The sequence below is a fragment of the Crotalus tigris genome, unplaced genomic scaffold (assembly GCF_016545835.1).
Source record: "Crotalus tigris isolate CLP2741 ecotype Arizona unplaced genomic scaffold, ASM1654583v1 scf7180000024437.13266115, whole genome shotgun sequence".
NCBI lineage: Eukaryota > Metazoa > Chordata > Lepidosauria > Squamata > Viperidae > Crotalus > Crotalus tigris.
Window position 1 is genome coordinate 10398048 of NW_024100606.1, and position 25070 is coordinate 10423117.

General features: G+C 40.3%; 1 protein-coding gene and 1 pseudogene across 1 annotated transcript in view; both read right to left on the reverse strand.

The window, feature by feature from the left end:
* LOC120302703 overlaps positions 1-17056 on the reverse strand; it is a 65200-nt pseudogene extending 48144 nt beyond the window's left edge.
* A 2910-nt stretch (positions 17057-19966) lies between these two features.
* The window catches only part of LOC120302704 (macrophage mannose receptor 1-like), a 45775-nt gene continuing 40671 nt past the window's right edge, over positions 19967-25070 (reverse strand). The window contains exons 24-27 of the mRNA XM_039331529.1: positions 24280-24390; positions 23091-23279; positions 21337-21375; positions 19967-20236 (exon numbers count right to left, since the gene is read on the reverse strand). Of these exons, the coding sequence (XP_039187463.1) occupies positions 20001-20236; positions 21337-21375; positions 23091-23279; positions 24280-24390 (575 nt within the window). The 3' untranslated portion in view covers positions 19967-20000. The remainder of the gene's footprint in view (positions 20237-21336; positions 21376-23090; positions 23280-24279; positions 24391-25070) is intronic.

A 25070-nucleotide genomic window follows, 5' to 3' on the forward strand; every position in this document is an offset into this window, starting at 1 on the left:
TGTTTGGGTGGGGGCTTTGTTGTGCTCAGGTTAGTCTGAATTGCAGGGGGGGTTTAAGATGGTGGGCTGCCTTCCTATTTTTTGGCTTCGCATTCATGGTTGTGCCTCATCTTCATGGTGGGTGTCAGTTTGCTTCATGTATGGATTGGAGGGGTTTAAAGTGGCTAATGATGCAGCTGTGGTCTGGCTTCTGGTTTGTGGTCATGCCTCATCATCGGTGTGGCTTTGGGTTTGCTTTTTGCGTGGATGTGTGGTAGTGACTTCCTGTGTAGTTTTAGTGAGTGTGGGTCTGGTGTCATTCTTTGTGTTAGGGAGTCGTTTGTCAATAAGGGCGGGTTTCCAAATGGCTGGTAAGCGAGAGGTATGTTCATGCTGTGTGGGCGTTTTTCTATCGCGATGGCTTCTCTGATTATTCTGTTATTAAAATGTTAGTTTTGGCGATAGTTTTGGTCTTTTAAAGTCAATTTCATGTCCTGTGGCTTTAAGGTGTTGGACCAGGGAAGATGTTGGTTCCTCTTTTTTGACTTATGTTCTTCAATGCATGCACTTATTTTTCTGTTGGTTTGTCCGATGTATGTATATATATATATATAAATGCTGTATGTATAATATATATACATCGGACACATACATACCATACCACATACAGTAACCCATGGCCCTGTGTAAGTGCCGGAGGTGCCAGAGTCAGGAGCCACCTCCATGGCAAACCCCCTTCCTGGAATCTCCCTGTTTGGAGCCCTTACTGAAGCCTGGAATGACCCCCTTTTTGGAGCAATAGCTGAAGTGTGGGATGACTCCCTCTCTGGAGCAAAAGCTGAAACCGGTGGAAGTCCAGTTGGTCAAAGAGACTGTGGTCCACAATCGTAATTGTGGTCCTCCTCCCCCCCCCCGAGAGCAGAGCAGGAGCGGAAGTGTTGCTGGGCAGCCGCCAGTGCAGTTGGTCTATGTGCCGTCGGATGACGCACCCATCGTCCAAGGCTACTTCGTATGACAGTGGCTCAGAGAAATGCATACTACTGCTGTGACCCAGAGATGTCCAGGACCATAGTTCCTTGCCCAGATCGGATCGCCCACCTGTAGTCTACTAGGTGCCCATGGCTGTGACACCTGTGAAGCCACCCGGTCTGGGTGCAACCTGTCCAGTTTCGTGATGAGGCGGCAACCCCAGCAGAGTTCTGCTGGGCTCTTTCCTGTGGCTGTGCAAGATGTGGTGCATTGTACAAGAAGGAAATCAGCTAACCTGTGATGCCAGCTGCCATACGTGATCCTCTTTAGCGCATCTTTGGTAGTGCATATCATCCTCTGAGCCTGGCCATTGGAAGATTGGTGGAATGGAGCTGAAGTTGTGTGCCGGATCAAGTCGGCCTGTAGAAAAGCCTGGAACTCAAAAGAGGTAAATTGGGGGCCGTTATCTGAGACCAGGACATCTGGAAGTCCATGAGAAGCGAAGATTCCTCTCAACACCTGGATGGTCCTAGCAATAGTAGTGGAGGAAACAGGCACAACCTCTACCCACATGGAATGGCTGTCAATGAGGAGAAGGAAGAATTGCCCCTGAAAGGGCCCAGCATAATCTATATGTACCCTTGATCAAGGGGCTTCTGTTTCCTCCCACCTATGTAAGGGGCCTGAGGCATTTCAGGCCTTGACTGTGGCACACTTGACACCCGTGCACCTGGGCCTTGATGGCTTTATCAAGCCCAGGGCACCAGAGATGGCTGCACACAAGTGCTTTCATCCGGACTATACCCGGATGCCCCTCATGCAGAGAGAGCAAGATTCTAGACCTTAATGAGGCTGGGATGACTACCCTACTACCCCATAACAGGCACCCTTTGAATGTGGAAAGCTCGTGCTTCTTGTGCCAGAAACTTTGAAACTCAGTATCTGGACATGTGTCAGGCCATCCTGACAACACCCATGTCAGCACGCGCGTGAGCGTGTGATCAGTGGCAGTTTCTGCAGCCACGTCCCTAGCATTGAGGGGAGATTCAGGTAACTCCTGAATGGAGAGAATATTAATAGCAGGAGCAGGATCTACCTCTACCTGTTTTAGAGGTAATCTGCTGAGGCCATCTGCATGGCCCATTTCTTTTCCAGGTTTGTGAATCAGTATGTAGTCATATGCTGACAGGAAAATTGACCAACTCAGCATTCTAGGATATATTATGTGAGGGGTTTGCTTGTTTGTTGTAAACAAACCCAGCAGAGGCTTATGATCTGTATAGACCGTGAAGTGGCAGCCATATAAGAAATCATGAAATTTCTTTATGCCAACCACTAAGGCCAAGGCTTCTCTGTCAATCTGGGCATAATTACGCTCTGCAGATGATAGAGTCCTTGAGTAGTAGGCCACAGGGATTTGTGTCCCATCAGCCTTCAGGTGACTAAGTACTGCTCCCACTCCATAAGGGGATGCATCACATGCAATGCACACTGGCAATTGCTCATTGAAATGTGCTAAAACCACATTTGAAGAGAGCACAGCCTTAATCTCATTGAAACTCCTTTCATGGACCTTAGTCCACTGCCATGGAGCCAGTTTATCAGGAGCCCATGTAACAGCTCAGCCTTGTGGGGCAGAAATGCATGATAGAAATTTAAGAGTCCCAGGGAAGCCTGAAGCTCGCTTTTGAACTTGGGACTTGGGGCCTGCTGAATTGCTTGAAGCTTGGATTCAACAGGATGGATGCCTTGAGCATCAATTCTGAAGCCTAAGAATTCAGTGGAAGTGACTCCAATTTTACATTTATCTTGCTTCAGTTTCAGACCCGTTTGGCGGAAACAAAGCAAGACAGCCCTTAATCTTTCAGCTAAGTTTAAAGATGATTCCCCAGCAATGAGGACATCATCAAAGTAGGGACAGACCCCAGGAATACCACAGAGCATTGCTCCATTATACTTTGGAAGATGCCAGGGGCTACATTAAACCAAATTGCAGTCTTTTGACCTTAAAGGCTCCCCTGTGCGTTATGATTGTTTGAGCCTCAGCTGTTGCCTCATCAACAGGTAACTGTTGCAAAATCAAGTTTTGCAAAAATTCACCCCCTCTTGAGGGAGGCCAGAATGTGGCTTACCACAGGCACTGGATATGCATGCTGTGCAAAATCAAGTTTTGCAAAAATTCACCCCCTCTTGAGGGAGGCCAGAATGTGGCTTACCACAGGCACTGGATGTGAATGCTGTTGCAGCGCTTTGTTCAATGTACATTTATAGTCTGTGCAAATTCGGACTTCTCCATTAGCCTTTAGAGGCATTACAATGGGGGTTTCCCTTGGACTAGAGTCCACAGGTTCTAAGATGCCCTGCTGGATCAGCTTGTCCAGCTCTGCATCAATTTTGCTTTTAAGAGCAAAAGACACCCTTCTAGGCTTAATCCTAATAGGTGTGATAGCTGGGTCTAAGCGTAGGGCAATGGGAGGCCCTTTGTATGAACCAATCTCTATGCTAAACACATCAGCAAACTCCTTGCAGACTTCTGCAAGTACTAACGTTTGCAGTCTGCGAAGCCCAGTCACTTGGATCCCAAGGGCCTTGAACCAATCAAGTCCAATGAGATCACTCATTGGACTTGATTGGTTCGTGCGATCACTCCAACTACCACCACATCTAGTAGGCCTTCAAAAGCCTTATGCAGCACTTTGAGTGTAGCCTCCCCCTTCACATTGATTCTGGAATTCTGGAAGTCAGTGAGAATTAAGTTCGAAGGCCTGAGTTTGACTCGAAGGCCACTACTACTGCAGATCCTTTTGAAGATGTCATGTGAAATGATTGTTAGAGTGGACCCTGTGTCCAACTCCATTGATAAAGGAATCCCTTGCAACTTCACGTCAATGCAAAGCTTTTTCTTAAGGGGCTTGTGTGTCCCTGTCCTCAAAATGCTCCTGCGCGACGTGCAGAAACCCACCCTGTGTTGACTGGTGACCCTGGTACCTTTCTGAAGCAATTCTTCCTGAGGTTGAACCTTCTGGCGACCCAAACAGATGGAGGCAATGTGGCCTTGCCTTCCACATGCCCTGCAGATGGCGGAGCGGAATCTGCAGTCAGCGCGCTTGTGGCGTCCTCCACACCCAAAACACTGAGGACATGCTGGGGCCTTGTCTGGACACGCCTTCGGCCTTCTCTCTGCCAGCTGGTGCAGCCTGTCCACCTCCTCTTCAGGATCCTGTTCTGGATCTTCTCGAGTGACCTCTTGATGGACGGTCACGGTGACTGGAGAATTTCTGGCGAGCTGCAAAGTCTTCACAGCACTGCCCACTGCTTCTTCAGCTGAAACCTCTCTCAAGGCATCTTGGAACAAAACATCTTCCTTGGTAAAGATCTTCTTCTGCAGCTCACGACTCCATAGGCCACAAACTAAACGATCCCGCAGCCTCTCTTCCAGGTCCTTGAATTCACAAGGCCTCTCTGCTTGCCTTAAGGCAGCAATAAAGTCTGCAGCAGACTCACCAGGCCTCTGGTCCCTCTGCTCGAATGTGTGTTACCAAGCAATCACAGAAAGTTTGGGTTGGAAATGTTCTTTTAGCATGTTCTTCAAGTCTGCATGTCATTGACTCCAAAAGTGCTGGTGCCACCAGATTTTCTGCTATGTCAAATGTTTCTTGTCCACAGACACACAGCAGGGTTGCCACTTTAAGGCCATCTTCTCTTATTTGATTAACCCTGTAATAATTATCCACCTGCGCCACATACGAAGTCCAGCGTTCCGCGTGGGAAATATCAAAGTCTGATAACCGGCCAATTTTAGACATCTTAATCTTCTACAACCCTCGTTAACGCCTTCGCTGCAAGCCTGTTATCTGGGGAAGAGGTCCCTTGGCCGAGCTCACCTCTGCCTGCTGTACTGGCAGGCAGAGTCGCTGTGCTGGACGCCGAACTTCCTAAGACTTCTTGGTAAGTCCTCTCTTTTTTTGTTGTTAAATGTTGCTTACAGTGATCCTACCTTCGTCACCATTGTTAGATCTGCAGGTTGGAGGCATTAAGAGGAGATGCATAGTGTAACAACAAGTCTTCTTTATTGTTCTCTTCCACAACCAGCAACAGAAAAGTGGCGCACAGGCCTTTTTATAGTGTCCTTGCAAAGGACAGCATCAACCAATCATTTCAGAGGTTATTTCCCGCCTTGCGCATGAGCGCAAGGCTGGAGACGCCAGTCTGGTCCCGGGCAGCTTTTGGTCTGCCTGGGACCCTTTGCAACATTTCTGAGCCTGCTGAAAGCTTCAGCAGGCTCAGGACATAACAGGTACATTCTTCCTGAATTGTTCACATAGGTACCTGCTCTTCAGTTGTTTTGCTTGCTGGGTACCACAGTGGGTTCTCACCCTTGTGATGCAACTTTTTTGAATGTGATAATGGATGGTTACTGTTGAAACTCAAAATGTGTGGAGTATTGGTAATCTTGCTATATACCATAATTTATAGCCTTCCATCTTCCCATTCCTCTACTGAGAAATGTATGTCCAGGAAGATAGAGTTCAGTAGGGTATGAAAGTCTTTCAGTGCATTTTTTAAATGACAATAAACCTGTCATCCACATAGTGGCACTAAAATTTAACTGTGTAATTTTGAAATGCACTGTGTTCTAGTTTACAGGAATGTTTCTGCAATGATTCCTGATATTGGGAATTCCATGAACTTTTTATTTGCTCATATATTTCCCTGTTAAAGATGAAGAAGGTACATTGACAATACTGGAGTAGCTTCATGATTTCTGTTCTGGTTAAGTTATTCTGATTTGTGTTGTAGTCTTCTAGTTCTTTTTATTACTTCATATCCTAAGGGGAGGGTTGGATGTTAATAGGGAAACTATGTCAAAGGAAACCATTATTTCACCAGGGGCCATATTTAAGCTTTGTAATTGTGTCAAAAATTACATGGATGATGTGACCGTGGGTGGAGTCAGTAAACTTAACGATTGTGGCAGCCATTTAGCCAGGTTGTAGGTAAGAATATTTAAAATAGGTCTGAGGGGGACTCTTATTTTGTGTAACTTGTGGAATCTGTAAAATCTTGTGGGGCAGCATCTATTCCTCTCATTTTCCACCATTCCTTTTCCATTATACAGTTGTTTTGTTTAAGTTGGCTGAGATAAGCATTCAGTTGTGTGACCATTATTGTCATAAATTCTATGCAAGAATAAATGTACTCATAAACATTATCCAAATAAATATTATTCACAGAAGAGCCCAATGCATACATAGAGAGAGAGAGAGGTTCTCTGAAGATGGGCTCCAGCATGAGTCCGAAAGGTTGGAAGACTACATTTCTGGTCCTAGTGATGGATTGAGATTAGTAATAGTAGTAAAGTTGGAAGGGACCTTGGAGGTCATCTAGTCCAACCCCCTGCTCGGGCAGGAAACCCTACGCTATTTCGGACAAATGGCTGTCCCGTCTCTTCTTAAAAACTTCCAGTGTTGGAGCATTTACTGCTTCTGGAGGCAAGCTGTTCCACTGATTAAGTGTTCTCACTGTCAGGAAGTTTCTCCTTAGTTCTAGGTTGCTTCTCTCCTTGATTAGTTTCCACCCGTTGCTTCTTGTCCTGCCTTCAGGTGCTTTGGAAAATAGCTTAATTCCTCTTCTTTATGGCAGCCCCTGAGATATTGGAATACTGCTATCATGTCCCCCCTTGTCCTTCTCTTCGTTAAACTAGACATACCCAATTCTCGCAACCGTTCCTTATATGTTTAAGCCTCCAGTCCCCTAATCATCTTTGTTGCTCTTCTCTGTACTCTTTCTAGAGTCTCAACATCTTTTTTACATCGTGGTGACCAAAACTGGATTCAGTATTCCAAGTGTGGCCTTACCAAGGCATTGAAGAGTGGTATTAATACTTCACGTGATCTTGATTCTATCCCTATGTTAATGCAGCCTAGCACTGTGTTGGCCTTTTTGGCAGCTGCAGCACACTGCTGGCTCATATTTAAGTGATTGTCTACTAGGACTCCGAGGTCCCTCTCACAGTTACTACTATTGAGCATGGTGCCACCTATGCTGTACGTGTGCATTTGGTTTTTCTTGCCTAAATGTAGAACCTTGCTTTTTTCACCATTGACTTTCATTTTGTTAGTTAGTGCCCAGTGTTCAAGTCTGTCCAGATCCTTCTGTATCTTAAGCCTGTCTTCTGGAGTGTTGGCTATTCCTGCCAGCTTGGTGTCGTCTGCAAATTTGATGAGTTCACCATCTATCCCTTCATACAAATCGTTGATGAAGATGTTGAAGAGTACTGGGCCCAGAACAGAGCCCTGGGGCACCCCACTACACACTTCCCTCCATATAGAGGCAGTTCCATTGAGGACCACTCGCTGAGTACGGCCGGTCAGCCAGCTACGGATCCATCTGGTGGTGGTTCTGTCTACCCCACATTTTTCTATCTTGTCAAGTAGTAGGTTGTGATCTACTTTATCAAATGCCTTACTGAAGTCAAGTAAATTATGTCCACAGCATTCCTCTGATCCACTAATTTTGTCACTTGGTCAAAGAATGCAATAAGATTTGTCTGGCATGATCTATTTTTGACAAACCCATGTTGGCTTTTAGTAATGACTTTGTTTGCCTCTAGGTGTTCGTTGATTCGTTGTTTGATTATCTTTTCCAGGATCTTCCCAGGTATTGAGGTCAGGCTGATAGGTCTGTAATTTCATGGATCCATTTTTTTTCCTTTTTTGAGGATGGGAACTACATCAGCTCTTTTCCAGTCCTCTGGTAGTTCCCCTGTGTTCAGGATCTTTGAAAAATATAGTTCAGTGGCTCCGATATCACATCTGCCAGTTCCTTGAAAACTCTGGGGTGTAATCCATCTGGTCCTGGCGATTTGAACTCATCTAGGCTGGACAGGTGCTCACTAACGATTTTCTTGCCTATCTTAACTTGTGTTTCTGTTTTGTTTTTTGTGGCACTATTTTTGATAGGTTGGTCTGTTTTTTCCCTTTGTGTAAAGACAGATGCAAAAAAATGAGTTAAATAGTTCTGCTTTCTCCCTGTTGCTTGTCACCTTCTTGCCACTTCCACCCACTAATGGACCAATCATTTCCTTCACTTTTTCTTGTTTTTTACATGTTGAAAGAAGCTTTTTTTGTTATTTTTGACTTTGGTCGCAAGCCTCAGTTCATTTTGAGCCTTGGCTTTCTTCACTTCATCTTTGCAGGCTCGGGCTATTTGCTGATATTCTGACTTAGTTCTGTTCCCCTCTTTCCACTTTCTATACTTGTCCTTTTTATCTTTCAATTTGTCAGAGAGTTCTTTATGCAGCCATGCTGGTTTCTTTTGAGAGCTGTTGTTTTTCCTCTTTGTTGGTATTGTGCTAGACTGTGCTTTTATTATCTCATTTTTCAAAATTTCCAAGCTTCTTGAGTTGTTTTCCCCTTGAGGATTCTCATCCATGGAATCTTTCCCAAGCCCTCTCTAAGTTTATTGAAATTAGCTCTCTTGAAGTCCAAGACTCTAGTTTGACTGTGTTCTATTGGTTGTGCTTCTATAATGTTGAATTCTAATATTGCATGATCACTTCCTCCCAGGGTTCCTATGGCTCCAACACCGTCTATCATTTCATCTCCGTTAGTGAGAATTAGATCCAAAATGGCTAATCCCCTAGTTCCATTCTCTACTTTTTGGGAGACAAAGGTGTCTGCTAGGTTTGCCAGGAACCTGTTTGATCTTCCACTTGGTGCGGAGTTTGTCTCCCAGTTGATGTCAGGGTAGTTAAAGTCCCCCATTACTATTGTGATGTGCTTCCTACATACCTTAGTTAGCTGACTAGTAAAAAGTTCATCTATTTCCTCTGTTTGGTTGGGTGGTCTGTAGTATACACCTATGGCAATGTCATTTACCCCCCCCCTTTTATATTGACCCAAATGCATTCAAGACAGTTTTTATCATTGTTGTACTCTATTTCTGTGGAGATGTAGTTATTTCTTATATAGAGAGCACCTCCACCTCCTCTTTTATTTGGTCTGTTTCTTTTAAATAATTTAAATCCCTCTAGCTGTGTGTTCCATGTGTGAGTTTCATCCCACCATGTTTTCGTAATGGCAACAATATCGTATCTGCCCTCATTAACCTGAATTTCTAGTTCACCCTGTTTGCTGTTCATACTTTGTGCCTTGGTGTATAAACATTTGAGTCCTTTGTGGGTGGCCCTGTGTTTCCTTTCTACATAACCTGTGTGGTGCCTGAGTTCCCCTATTGTCTTACCACCTATTTGGTTAGTGAACTTTATATGGCACTCGCTATTAGAGGCTTCATTTTGATTGGTAGCAAGGTTGGTATTCTTGTCCACACACACATCTGTGCTACATGCACTGATAGCCCTATAGTTTTTAAATTGCCGGGGACAGGGTTGTTCCGTATCAATTAACTCCCTGTCCCCGCGGTTTAGTTTAAATTTCCCTCCAGAAAATCTGTGAATTTATAGCCGAGTAACTCAGTCCCTTTTTTTGATGGATGAAAACCATCTCTTTTGTACATCTTTTGATTGGACCAGCTACTGACATCGTGACTAATATATCCAAAGCCTTCCCCTTTACACCATTCCTTTAGCCACATATTGAATTGTGCTATGCGCTGGCCTTTTCCGTGTTGCTCCTTATACACTGGTAAAACCTCTGAGAAAGTAAGCCTACAGCCTATTCTGCTAAGTTCCTTCCCCAAGCTCTGGAAATCATTTTGCACAGAGAGTACATCTTTTTGGGACAGATCATTAGTGCCAAGATGTACAATAGCCTCCACATCACAGTCCTTGCTGCCATTCTTGATTATTTTAGAAATACGCTTCTTGTCCCTACTGGCAGTAGCACCTGGAAGACATCTGACCTCTTTCAAAGCCTCTGTGTCCTTTCCTAAATTTACATCCCTTATAATTGAATCACCTACCAGAAGGTAGCTTCTCTTTTTGGGAGCCTTTCTATTCTTGCATGACTGATGTGCAATACCTGATTCACACTTCTCCCTATCAAAATCTAGTTCTTCATCTCGGACCACAATCCCCTGCTTATTTGAGTTATCTTCTGCAACATTATCCTGGGACACATATATTTACTTTCATTCATGTCTTTACATTTCTAAAACAGTAAATTTTTAACCTTGCAATTGCTAGTAATAGGCCAATAATTTTCAGCCAATTTTCTTTTTTTATTTCTTAGAAACGTTTGTGTAATTTGTATTTCTCCTTTCTCTGGTTTCACTCTTGAGACTTTGATGATAAAGCACTGATTCAGCACAAGAAAAAGCTATTTTGTCTAAAGGAAACAAGATGACTCTCACCAAAAACTTTCATGTTATGTTTTAGTGGCTGAAATATAGAAATATAGTTTATGGAATATAAAATTTATGAGAAACTGGAGCACCAAATCTGGAAAATTGGATAGTTACATATTATAGCTATAAAAAGTACATTCTCTCAAGATTGGCTTTATTCCTGGTGAAGGCAGGATCAGTTTCACCAAAGCTCCCTTGGCAACAATAGTTTAGACCAGTGCTTTGCATTAATGAGGTGCAATTCTGCTCAGCTTTTTTTCAGGAACAGCCAAGATCAATTAAATCAATTAACATATTGCAACTTTGAAAGTATTGCAAAACAAAAACAAAGCATGATGTTGTACTTTTATTGTATTTTCATGTTTTGGTGGATTACTATGCTATGCTATGCTATACTATATACAAGTAGTCCTTGTCGTACGATTATAATTGAGCCCAACTGGAACATTATTACTTCCAGGTTCATCTCTATCCCCTCTTGATGCTGTATCACAGCATCCATCACACTTTAGTTCACTGCCACTCCTCCTATGGCCATCCCAGTGACTATTTTTATTCCCAACAAACTCTTCAGACTGGCAGCTTTCACCTGGGAACAACCCTAAGGCATTTAGGGTGGGTCAGAACTAATCCTGTTGTGTTTACATAGAGAGTCCAGCTTGATTCCTCACTTGAGCTCTCCTCTCAGTTGTGTTGGTTGCACTCCAATGGCCTACCATTCATTAGCATGAAGTTCATTGGACTTACTGAATAAGGAAAAAAAAGAATATGATTCAAGTTTCTACTGCAATGTTTCTCAATGTTTGACAACTTTAAGATGTGTGGACTTTCCACAGAATTCCCCAGCCAAACTAAAACAATTATAGAATAAGAAATATTTCTCTATATAACAACATCATACTGAGCATATTTTGCTAATCTTTCTGATTGAAATCATAAAGATTATAAATTTTGAGCATCAGATTAGAAAATTATTAATTTCCAATGGTGAGCTCTGATTTACTATTCAATAAATTCAACCAAGAAGCTTTTAAATAAAATTTGCTGTAGGAAGGGAAATGCCATTCTTTTAGATCCATGTAACTATGAAGAGTTGCTTGAATGGAATGATTTTTATTAGGATATATTCAGGATATATTTATTAGGATATTTATTGTCTTGGATCTTCAATGTATATTGAGGAAGTGAAAGAGGAAGAGAAGAAAAGTCATTTCTAGCAATTTCCATCTTAAAATGATTTCCCTATTTATACTAGATAAGCAAAACTGAAGCCTCCCCTCCTCTGTGCTTTGTTCTTTGAGGTCTTTTAGGGGCAGAAGTATTATTTCTTGAATAATTGAATAATATTGAATTCAATGAAAATAATACTATAGCAGTGTAAATAATGTTATTTGAATGACACAATCACTATACAAATAATGTAAATTTACACAGGTAACATAATTTGTCTTGCTTACTTTTCTAAGTAGCAGCTTCTCATTTTAGCTTCATAACAAATCTACAAACACAAATCATGACTCATTTGATAAATCAGAAATGGGAACTCACACAAATGATTAGGAGTACTAAAATTTGAAGAACTTTAACAAAGCTTCATTCAAAGCAGTTTTGGAACACATTCTCAAAGTGGATCACTGCTCATCTGCAGATTTTTCATGCTAAATGATATTTTTGGGGAAGATGATTTGTTTTACCATGACCTTATACAATGGAAGAAATGAAGGTGGAGTAGCAGGAAGCAGCAGACCCAAGACTAAAGAGAACTATTATAACACGGATCAGTGACTTCAAGGCCATCAAGAATAATCAGGTGTTCAATGATTCAAAAAGATGGAAGGAAAAAGCTAAACTGAAAATCCGCAATATATATATAAAACACTCAAGATAAATCTCCTCCCCTGGTCTCTTCCCTCCCTGATACAGCTGACAAAGTGAGAAAGAGCCTGTGGTCTAGAGGTCAACACAGCTGCAAGCAGCCCAGGTTCGAATCTCAGAAGGGTATGTCTGGCTGATGAGAGCTAATCAGCTCGAAATAGCTATCCCAGTCCCCCTTAATTCTTTGTTAGCAATCCAAAAATTTAGGATATATATATATATATATATATATATATATATATATATATATATATATGTAGGTCTTGGGTTGTTCGGGTTTTCTCCCACGTAAAATTGGAAGTGTCTTGGCGACGTTTCGACGAAGTCCCATTCGTCATCTTCAGGCTGGTGTTTTCAGCTTCGTGCTTTGAGCAGCAATGTGTGGTCTTAGCTGTTTCTTCCTTTTAACTGCCAGTGGGGGTATGAACTGATTGGGTGGGAGCTTGGCTGTGTTCTGATTGGGTGGAGGTGTGTTCTGAATGGTTAGGGGCTTGGCTGTGCTCTGATTGGCTGGGGGAGTGTTCTGTTTGGTTGTGCTCAACCTCCTCCTGAGCACAACCAAACAGAACACTCCCCCAGCCAATCAGAGCACAGCCAAACCCCTAACCATTCAGAACACACCTCCACCCAATCAGAACACAGCCAAGCTCCCACCCAATCAGTTCATACCCCCACTGGCAGTTAAAAGGAAGAAACAGCTAAGACCACACATTGCTGCTCAAGCACGAAGCTGAAAACACCAGCCTGAAGATGACGAATGGGACTTCGTCGAAACGTCGCCAAGACACTTCCAATTTTACGCGGGAGAAAACCCGAACAACCAAAGACCTACATACAAATACCTGCGAAAACCTCAGAAAACATATACACACACACACACACACACACACACACACACACACATTTTTTTTAGATTGCTAACAAAGAATAAAGGGAGAACTGGAATAGCTATTTCAAGCTTCTTAACATATATACATATATATGTTTTCTGAGGTTTTCGCGGGTGTTTGTATGAAGGTCTTTGGTTATTCAGGTTTTCTCCTGCGTAAAATTGGAAGTGTCTTGGCTATAGGCATAGCTGCATCGAACTGGACTTTCCAGAACTGGAGATTTCATTGTTATCTTCAATATAAATCTCTCTAATAACAGCTCATGATGGCAATAATATTTTTACCCCTTGAAGCACTGTGACCAGCCATTTTGTATTTTGAAACTCTGACTTCTTCTCATGGATTTCAAACGAAAGTACTGCCTTCACCTTGAAAACTTTGCTTGGCTTGATTTAATTGGATTTTTCCTGTTTGCCTGATTCATTAACTGTGACCAAATGATCTGTGAAAGTTCAGGGCTACCACTACATTTCTGATTCTATTGTTCTGTGCTTAGAACAGATTCACAGAAGAAATATGTTGAGAAAATTTTATCTAGACTATATCTTCTGATTATATAAGACCATAATATTTTCCTGGTTTTTTTTCTTCCCTTCCTATATTTTTAAACTTAGAGAGGAAGTACAAGTGTAATTTTAAAAGGTACCAATAATACTTCTTTGTGGAAAGAAGCATTACATTCAGTTTCTGGGGGCAGGAAGTTCTCGGCCATATACAATGGATAGAATTGGTGCAAGACTATTGTCTCCAATGGAACATAATGAATTGGCATGATCTTAAACTTTCCATTATTTTATTTATCTATTTAGTTAGTTATTTTGTAAGGCAGCAAACATACATAATACTCTTTTCTCCTCCTATTTTCCTCACAACAACAACACTGTGAGGTGAATTGAACTGAATTGAAAAATGTAAAAAGAAGTAGGGAGCCATCTTCTCTAACACTATCAACAAAAGCTATGCTAACAGTTATTCAGGGAAAACAACATATTTATGTTTCCCCAAACGAAGTTAACAATAGAAAAGAGGACTGGAGACAAACCTATAGGCAAGTTCTTTCTTGCCTTTGCTGATGCTTCCATTGCATACCAGTCCAAAAGAAACCCCTTTCCATTAGCATAAGAATCGGAGATGAATTGGAGAGTGACGGAGTTTCCAAAGGAGGTGAAAGAACATGGTTTTACCTCACAATATGTTCCAATGAGAAGAGAATGTATGTTTGGCCCATCATAAATCTTCAATAGGAACATATCAAAATTTGAAATCATGTCCATAGTTTATGTATATATTAGTAAAAAAAGTGAATAATTTGCTTTAATTGGCTATTAAATGCGTCTGAAAATTACATATTTCACAAGTAATTTTCTTTTTATCCTTAAAATGTCTTTTGCAAAGTTAGGGCTGCATCTGAAGTCTATCTGTATTTGGATGTCCAAAGCATCAGAGGGCAGGACAAGAAACAATGGATGGAAACTAATCAAGGAGAGAAGCAACCTGGAATTAAGGAGAAACTTCCTAACAGTGAGGACAATTAACTAGTGGAACAGCTTGCCTTCAGAAATCGTGGGCGTTCTATCACTGGAAGATTTAAAGTAGAGACTGGACAGTCACTTGTCTGAGATGGTCCAACACTGGAAGTTTTTAAGAGGAGACTGGACAGCCATTTGTCCGAAATGGTGTAGGGTTTCCTGCCCGAGCAGGGGGTTGGACTAGATGACCTCCAAGGTCCCTTCCAACTTTACTACTATTACTAAGGTTGGATTAGAAGACCTCTGAGGTCCCATTCAGCTCTATTCAGATTGATCTACGATAGTACTAGAACTCACAGTCTCCTAGTTTCTAGCCTTTGCCTTAATTGTAGACTTTTTCTCTCATTTTTCTCTCCACAAATTTTGTCTCATAAATTCCCATGAACTGATAAAGTTCTTCCCATTCTAGCATCCACCAATAATGCTAGATCTATAGTTAGAAGGATTCTCAGCCAGCCTGGCTGGTGGGAATTTGGAAAAATTTAAGAGGTTCCCATTAGAAAAGTGTGCCACAATATAGTGTGTTGTATAAAAGAAGCAGCAGCTTTGCTCAAATTCTGAACTAGGCATACTTAAAAAATATAAGCAAAGAACTCAGTCCAGGATGTTTCTGCTCCAGTATTTGGCTTACTTGATTTTATTAACTTCCCATGTCCCTCCAAATGTATTATTCACCTTACCTAAAAATGTTGTACATTGTGATATGCTGTTTCCAAACGGTGTGTTTTTCTAAAACCATTTTTTTCCCCAAGGACCTATGGACAGGCCCTTTTGATTTAAGAGATCATCTAACACTATTTTTAGGACACTGTATCTTGACCTTGTTTCTCATTTTAAGATGCATCAATGGAGAATTCTGGAAGTTGAAGTCCATACATCTTGACACTTTTCCTGGCAAATTGTAGCTATGTAGATACTAGGCTTTGCCCAGTTTCCTAATGTAGTCCCCATAAGTAAATATCCTTTCTATTGTAATCAGAAGCCTTACTTCACCAATCCTTGCTCAAGTTGTTTCCCATTCACAGGTACACAAAGAAGGCTTCTCAGAACCTCCAACATGCAGAGGCAATTTCTAGGATGGTTCTAAAGAATCCCAGGACTCCAATTTCTCCATCAAAGCTCAGTTGTTCATCTGGTCCTGCCTCAGGACTTCATTGGCTGTCTCAGAGGGTTATAAGCCCAATGCATATTTTCGATTTGGCTGGGGTTGGGATAGGTTATCTTCCATTGCCAGCTAAAATTTTTAATTTCTCTGTTTTAAAGAAGCTGTTTTACCTTCTCTTTAATTATTGTACTTTTTTTACTATTTAGCATCAGCTATAGCAGGAGCATTAAGACCCTATTTATGGATATAAATTTGACAATAGTTAAATAAAAATACCCAGTGCTTTTTTTCTAAAAAGAAAAGGTGCCGGAACTCACACACGTCATACAACCCACCTTGCCTACCCTACAAGGTTCCATCCAACTCTGTTCTGGGCGTTCTATGAGAAAAAAAGCCCTGGAAATACCATATGTATCTGTTTGAACATGTGCCCTTCTATTTGTATTCAGGTCTGATGGATACATTCAGGAGCCAGGAACAGCAGTATATTTTTAAGCAGGCAATTACACTCTAAGCATTATCCACAAAGTGTCAGAATTTAGCTTCTAATGTATGCTGCTGAGCCTTGCTTGAGCTCAGAAGCTACACAGGGTCATCCCTAATTAGGACTTAGATAAAAGACCTCCAAGGAATTCCTTGGCATTAGGCTATTTTAAGGGGTGAAAAATATCACATTAGATGACAATGTGATATTTCATTACTAGTGTCAAGAAAACCAGGGTGTAACCATGAAGTTGTTAGGAGTTGAGATCAACTCAAAAGAGATTTTTTTTTTTTTTTACCAACTAATAAGTACTCCCAAAATGTGGACCAGGGATAATCAACTTGCTGTCCTAAATATTTCTTGAACAACTGTAATAAATCCAGGTTTCATGGTAAATGAAGGAGTCTACAAGCTATAGCTGAAAATTTGTCTATTCCTATTCTAATCTTATTATTATTTGAACTAGAATAGAGTTCTTTGGAATTCACACTTACTTGAAAATTGTAACATGGTTTCCTTCACGCATATAGAAATAGGGGAAAGTATTTTAGGGGCCAACAATCATAAATAATGGGTATGTTATTGAAAAATGTGCAGACATTTTTCAAAAAGATAAATTACCCATTTCTCTAGATTTGAATACATAACTGCACGTATAAATGAGAAAATTCAGTTCTCTTCTCTAAATCAGTGCTTTTCAACCTTTTCAGAGATTGTACCACTATTTTTTGATATGGCAATATTTGAGTACCACCAGTTGCCTAGCAGGTGGGTGTGGCCTGTTTGATGCCACTCACAGGACACAGCTGACTCAGAACAGCTGGGTTGGAATGGAACAAGTCACACTGGCTAACCCGCAGCTACCTCCTTCAGAGTCTTCCTGATCCCGACGGGCCTGCTGGGTGAAGTGGATGGACATACTTGCAAATTCAGCCCCAGTTATGGTGAGGAGCCGTGACTGCGCCTGGGCCTAGGGACCGAGAAGAAGGAACTGTATGGGCGCTGTGGCTGGGCTGGCTTCTGGCCCACTGGATTCAGGTTTTTCCTCTCATTGCGGGCTGGAGTGGGCTGGGCCCTAGGAAGCAGGGGCCGGCCCTTTGCTGTCTCCAGGCCATCCCCGGGCCAAATGTACACACCCCGTGGGCATGTCTATTTTATAGCCTCTCCTCTCTCCCCCTCCTCCTCTTGTCTTCAGTGTAGCTGCAACTGACTCCTTTCTCCAGGCTGCATGCTCCTTCTAGAAGCGTCAATCAGCTGGAGCCCAGCGTGGATCCTGGGTGCTCAGCAGAGCCCCAGCAACACTGAGGGTCCAGATGACTCTTTCACAGATCTGTGCTATGTTGCTGCTACTTCAGCTCATCCCTATGCTACACTTTTACACTTTTTTAATCCATTTTCTTTTTACAGTGCTTTTCAACCCATCATGCACGTACCACCTGCCAGATGCCAATGTACCACCAGGGGTATATGTACCATGGGTTGAAAAGCCCCGTTCTAGATTAGCAAATACAATCCTTTTTGAAAGTTAAAGTCTTTCTCCTCCTCCTCCTAAAATATCAGTAACTGCTACTCATTTCAATTTTAGCTTTATGAAAGAGGCTGCAAGCATGAACAGAGTGATCATGGATCCAGAACTCCCAGGCATACATTTTGTCCAAATGATAAAATCCAGAAAGGAATATTATCCTGAAATGTATAGCAGGGGCAGGCTTGTAGCAGGCACACACAGAGACTCTGCTCTTTTCGGCAGCCCTTCTTGTTGCTGGCGTTGCCAATTGCCTTTCTCCTCATGCGCGTCTGCTATGTGCACACCTGTCAGCTGGGCTCTCCATACCTCAGATCAGCTGCAGCATGCCATGGAGAGCAGTGCTGACTCGGGCAAGGCAGATGCACACATACGCTCTGCTGTTTTCAGTGGCCCTTCTTGCTACTGGCGCTGCTACTTGCTTCCTGCTTTGCCAACTTCTCATGCAAGGGGAATCTGCACCATCCACCTCCCCTCTGTGCCTTTGCTAAATCTATCACCCTGCTAGAAATGAGGTTTAGCAGGCCGAGCACGCAGGCAGAGGCATGGGGGGAGGTGGGTGGTGCAGATTCCCTGTGCATGAGATGAGGTTTTTTTTCCTGCTGCCAGATTTTTGCTGCCATACTGTTTAAGTTTCTTTAAAGTTTACTTAGGAAGGATCCGCATTCTGCATTAAGTAATCTTTAAAGAAATGTAAACAATAAGCGGTATGGCAGTGAAAATCCAGCAGCCTCCAATCTCCTTGCTTGCTGCAAAGCCAAATTGGTGTCCTCAGACCGCTCCTTCCAGCCCATTTTGGAGCTGATCCAAAAGTGAAGGGAATGTTCCCACCCCACCTAATCACTGCGGAGCTTCGTTTCCAAAAACCCTCTGCACAGGGTCCGGATAAACAGAGATCTGGGAATGAAAAAGCAGCAAGGGGAATAAAGGGTTGTTCAAAGGAGGAGGAAGGAGAAAGTGGAAGAAGTCACTACCGAACAGGCAAGGTGTGACAGGTGTTGGGGTGTGGTAGGCCTGGCTGCAGGGACCCTTCGGCACTGTAAGTGGGGAGCATGGGGCAGCTTCCCCTTCCCTCACCTGCCTTGTGGCAGTACCACCTGCTCCTGTTTGTAGAGAATCAGTTGTTAAATTGTTTGAATCTTACCACTGGGTCTACCTTTACATCTGACCAATACATAATTAATACACATTATCAGGGCTTTTTTTGTCATAGAACGCCCAGAACGGAGTTCCAGCACCTTTTTTGGATGGAACTTTGTAGGATAGGCAAGGCAGGTTGTATGATGTGTGTGAGTTCCATCACCTTTTTTTTTTTACAAAAAAGCACTGCATATTATTATTAATAATAATACCTCTGAATTACAAGACGTTGGCTTTATTCTTATTCCTCCCCTCTGCAGTTTGAATATAAAGTATAAAAGACTAAAAAGAGATTTTCGTAGACATCCCAGCCTTTGAATTACCCAAGGAATCGCTGTCAGGCAAGCTTCCATGTCAGCCGCCTTTCTTTCTTCTCGCTTTGCCTCTTTTTAACCTCATACCCCACCTTCTGTAAGGGAAGGCAAAAGGCTCACTCACCCTCTCATGAAAGATGGCCTCCATGTTTATGTGTCTCCCACCACCACATGGTCTGACCCAGCTCTGGCTGTGATGCTTTGGCACTTCATGGCTCCTCCTAGAGGAGGCAGACAGCACCAAAAGGGATCCCACTTGCACTGTACTGCCAGCAGGACATTTTCAAAAGCAAATGAGGATAGGAAGGGCAACAATAGGAAAAGAACACAACATTGGAAAATTCGTCAAAAAATGGTGCCGGAACACTATTCCGGTGCATTCTATGACAAAAAAAGCCCTGCCGGTTCAGTAATAGAAACTTGTAATTTCAAACACTGTTTAGATGGTATAACTTTTGATTTTGAAACCTCATTTCAAGTTAGGTTTGAAGGGGGAATCTTATTCATAACTGATTTAATGAAACATTCACTGTGGTAGAAGATCTTTAATAAAGAAATAACTTTTGTATACTGTCTACACAGTGTGAAAAAAAACTCTTTCTATGTCTTTTTTTTTGAAAATTGACAAAAGATAAACCTAAACCTAAACTGTTTGTTGAATTCTCACAGTCCTTCAGTTGCCATTGGATTAAAGAAATGATACTTTACAAAACAAACAAACTTTAATTTGAAAGTATACTGAACAGAATATATTTTAATTCATTAACTGTAATAAATTCAGTCATTTCATATCATGAGTCTGAACAATAAATTTTAAAGTATTAATTTACAAACAGAGTAATTCAAAACTTTGAATTTTATATATATTGTATCCAATGGACCAGTTATATTTGTTCATTTAATTCTTGTTTGTCTACAGGAGATTGTGAATCCTTATGTAGAATAACCACATTGTCACTATACAAAGAATTGTCAAATCCAGCAGAGACTTTTTGTGGTCGGCTTCTTCTTCTGTAGAAAATATAGGCTGCGATTCCTGCACCGATGGCTATGAAGATAATTGGCACAACTACCACCACAGCTGTGCCATGTGCTGTTCGAGGTGCCACTCCTTTCTGCACTGAAATACCAGAGAGAAGAAAAAGGCATTGAATACAGTTATATTATGATAAAACTCTGACATTTCTTTTTTACATTAAGAAAGAAGGCAAGAGAGATTGCATCCTATCTCGTCATCTAATAAAGGCAGAGCCAACAACAGTCAACTACCAATCCCAAGAATTTACGAAATGTAATTCAGTAAAAGGAAGTAACTGTAATGCATTGTCTTTTCCCATTCATTACAGATCCCAAAACAAATTGATACTTATTGCCTGTGGAAGATAAGTATTTTGATGTCAATAGCGAGGCTAGGAAATGTGAGTTCTTCCACAGCAAAAATAATTATGAATTGCTATGGCTATTACTTTTTGCTAATTTATTTGGGAACTGAAAATAATCAAAATTAACTGAACACAATCACAATTATTCAATCACATTAAGTGAAGAAGGAAGACTTTCAAGACTTGGTTTCAGAAATATCATCCAACTGATCTCCTCTATTGCATGGGCAATTAGGAATACAGTTTTGGACTTTGACAGTATGGAAACAAAAACGCTTAGATATCTAATGAGATTTTATATTATCTTTGATTGGTTTATTTATTTTTTAATCTTTCCCCCATATCTCTCTCTCTTTCTTTCTATTCTGCAACAAAACATGTTAGAAAACTGTCGATTCATTTTATTTTTTCTAATATATAATGATAATTTGATGATATATTGTATCTATAAAAATATAGTGGTTTATGATTGATAGCTATGATATTTGGGTAGCATTTGCCAAAATCGCAAGGTTGTCAAGAATAATATTATTTCTGATACATTCTGAGAAAAGAAAATGGCAACTGGGAGCCATCTCAGGGATCTTCATGGCTTTCATTCTATTAATATAGGAAAATTATGTAAAAAAAATTAAATATTGTAACTTAACAATTTAGTGGAGATAGTCTTCATAACGCTAAATACATTCTGTTATCATCTAACTCTTTCAATCGACAAAAATATGTTCTTCTATATTTGAACTATGTATTAGAATTTTCTCAGCTTCAGAGCTGAACTTTAAAACTTTACTGAACTTTAAAAATAACATTCTTACCTCTTTTAAAAGTACTTTCTTACCTGGTATTTCTGTAGGCTTTACAGCTGATTCGTCAATAACTAGAAAATAATCAAATATCTTTTCAGTATGTAACTACTGTATATGCATTACCGCACCCCACAAAGTTAACTATGAAGGATATGCAAGGCAAATTTAAAAAAATGAATTCTCTGAATCACATATAATTCACCATATTTTTACAGTGAAACTTTATGAGTCCAGAAGAATTATACACTATAGGATAATGTCAGGTTTTTTTCAGAAATATTTGGATTTCCATTAAAAGTTGATATTGTTTGATATAAATCTGAGTTCATGGGATATTCATTAGCTTAATGAAACTTTCTTGACTGTATTTAAAGCATCTTTCAGAAATAATTAAGAATGAAAGTAATATTTTAGTCTGCAGGTAGAATAGATAACTAAAAATACAAAATGTCAGAAGTAATAACAGATACAAAGCAATCCAAAGTTTCCTACTTTCGACATTTGTCTAAAATATTATGAAATACACTTTAGGTAGCATTATCCTTGGCTGTTGATATTTTATTTAGTTCTGTGACCTGTGAGTACGGGACCAATTCATTAATGCTATAAAACAGTTGACATAATAAATAAAGGGCAGAAAATGATGCAAAGGAAATTTTTTCATTAAGCTTTTATCAGTTGTTAAAATATATTATCTATATTAAAATATGATATTCAATTACTGGTATCAAAAATTAATATATTTTTCAATTTATTCTACTTTTACTCAAACTATTTTATTTCAGATAATAAATTATTTGAAACAGAAATTAAATAAGGAGAAAAATGATAGAAAGGAAGGAGAGAGAAAGAAAGAAAGAAAGAAAGAAAGAAAGAAAGCCAGATGATGTATTTTATAGTAAATAAATTATAATTAACAGTCAAAAAAATAAGAAAAGATATAAGAAAATTAATAATACCAACAAAAGATGATAACAATAGATCAAGATGGGATCTCTTAAAACAGTGGTTCTTAACCTGTGGGTCGGGACCCCATTTGGGGTCAAATGACCATTTCACGAGAGTCGCCAAACAATGCAGTCCGCCATTTTTTCCCCTTTTCCTTAGCTGTGCTACTCCCTTTTATTCTATTGGCTTTTGAAAGCCAATAGAATAGACTCTCTTGAATAGAGTCTAATTCTATTGGCTTTCAAAAGCCAATAGGAATTGTCCAGGCTGTCTCTGCCCTGCTGAGCCCGCCAAAAGTCCCATTCTGCAAACGGTGCTGCACTAGTTGAGTAGTCCTCGACTTACGACTGGTTGAGTAGTCCTCGACTTACGACCAGTTGGGGGTCGCGGCATTAAAAAGGTTGAGAACCACTGTCTTAAAATATGTTGCTAGAAAAATCCGTTCATCAAGAAAACTTTTCAAATATCCTTGGATATATTTAAAAAGTATCCAAGGAGTATTTTCGGAAACTGTAATTTAATGCAGAGGTCCCCACTACCAGGCCTTGAGCTGTTTGAAACTAGGGTTTGGAAGTGGTGAGCGAGCACGCCAGCCAACATGCATCCCTACTTGTGTAAGCAGCCAACAAGCACTTGGGCTCACACATTCCATTTGCATGAGCAGCAGGTACAAATGAAGCTGTGTATACACGCTTGCCCTCTGCTCACATGGAACCTCCCCCCCTTCCTGGTTGGTCTGCAAAGCCAGAAAGGTCAGGAAACTCTGATTTAATGTCTATTCAGTACACAAATAATATTTTCAATCTAATATTATGATAAAAATCATAACAAGGCTCACTTTTGTTTATTTTACAAATAAATGATTTTGATGGATAATAATGGCAGTTCTCAGGGAACCAAAATCCAGTTTTAGTATTCATGTAAACGCATCTGCTCCCAAAGGCCTCTTTTTTATCATATTGTCCATCGTCTTGGTTATTCCAGTTGACAAAAGCGACTTCACTTTTATCTTGCCATAGCCATTCGCCTAAAGATAAAAGAAATATATAGCATAATAATTAAAAAGAAAAAGAACTACATTGTGATGAAAATATATATCCTATGGCTTTTTCCCCTAAAATTTCTTTAAGCTCTGAAAAATTAGCCCTCTATAGACACATAGACATAAACAACATCTACATACTGTGCAAAAGAGACAATCAACAAGCCAAAAAGGGAACAAAAACACCAAAACCCTCCTGACCAGCAATCAATACCTAGATGAGCATAGGTTAACACCAAGATTAACCTCAGACTAACAGTCAAGTAAATAATACCCCAAAGAAGGAACTGCCAAATAAGCTAATAATAAACACCCAACCAAAAACCTCCAAGACCAGTCCCACCAACGCCGATAGCAGAAGTCACTAGAATATAAATTGAGAGCAAACCCCATCCTTGCTAGCACTGATTTTGTTACATATTTTGGGTAATGAAACATCTACAAGAAAAAAAAAACAAGTTCAGAGCCCCCTCATTTCAACTCTGAACTACAAATAATCTCCTTAATCAATAACCTCTGTTCTGATATTTCTGTTCTGAAAGTTGTTATTTCGAGAATTGGACATTCTTTTCTTCTTCTCTTGGGCTTGATTTGTAATAACAGATCATTATTTCTTTGTCTTGCAATGAATAAACAACTTTTCATCCAGCAATCCTGCAGCTGTTGGCTCTGAGTTACTCAGCCAACAGTCCTGAAGTCCATTTGTCATGAGATATCCAGAAACTCTATCACTAAATGTGATCCTTTTGGTCCAGGATGATAACTGATCTGGTATGGGTTTCTGTAAATCATATCTTACCATATTCTTTATGGGAGAGACATTCTTTGTCCAGCATCTCTGATAAGACTTGTCTGGTATGATTGAATATCTGGCATATCTCTCATCTTCCCCAGTGCTCACAAGCCCCCAAACCATATCAAGGCAGTGTTTCACTAGAGGATTATTATTAGTAGCCATAAAGATAAATATTAGTTAAATAATTACCTTCCTGATTACTATACATGCCTATCCAAAAATCCCTAGATCCAAATATTTCCATTTCTTCCTGTAAAAACTGTAATTCAGCTGAGTTTTTGATTGAAGTCAAGATACCACCTATGAAACATGAGATGATCAAGGAAGCTCATTAACTGGTTCAATCCCCAGCCCACCAAAATAGAAGCCATTGCACAAGGCATAACCATTGAGTCATACCCATCACAAGTAATGAGTTCAGGTTTGAATATCTTAAAGAAGCAAATAGTCCTCTGTTTCTAAAACTTATTAGATTTGTATTGCTTAATATGTTTATGATGACATACCATTGCAGCTTATCCTTTGGGTATAATGATACAGAAGTTAAACCTGATAATTTAACCAAACATTCTGCAAAAAGAGTATTCTGCACAATGTACAGAACGACAAACTTCTGTTCTAAGTTCTCCAAAGTATTTGAGAAGCCCCACCCCAAAGAGAAAGAACAAAGAAAACTAAGTATTCTAAAGTAGTTGATATTTCAAAATATTCTATATTTATAAATTGCTTTAAAAGGATTAGAATTATTGCTTTCCAATATCATGTATGCAATTCTTTTTTAAAAAGAAGATATTAAAATAAATTCACTTATATCATATGCAATTTGGAGGGCACATGTGTCATTATCTATAAAAACAAAACAAAATTATGGCAAACAATAAAAGATAAGTACCCAGGCACACTCTGTGTTTTGCTTGAAGGCTCAATACAGATGTGTCATAGAGTCATAATATCAAAGAGCTAGAACTGACCTTAGAGGT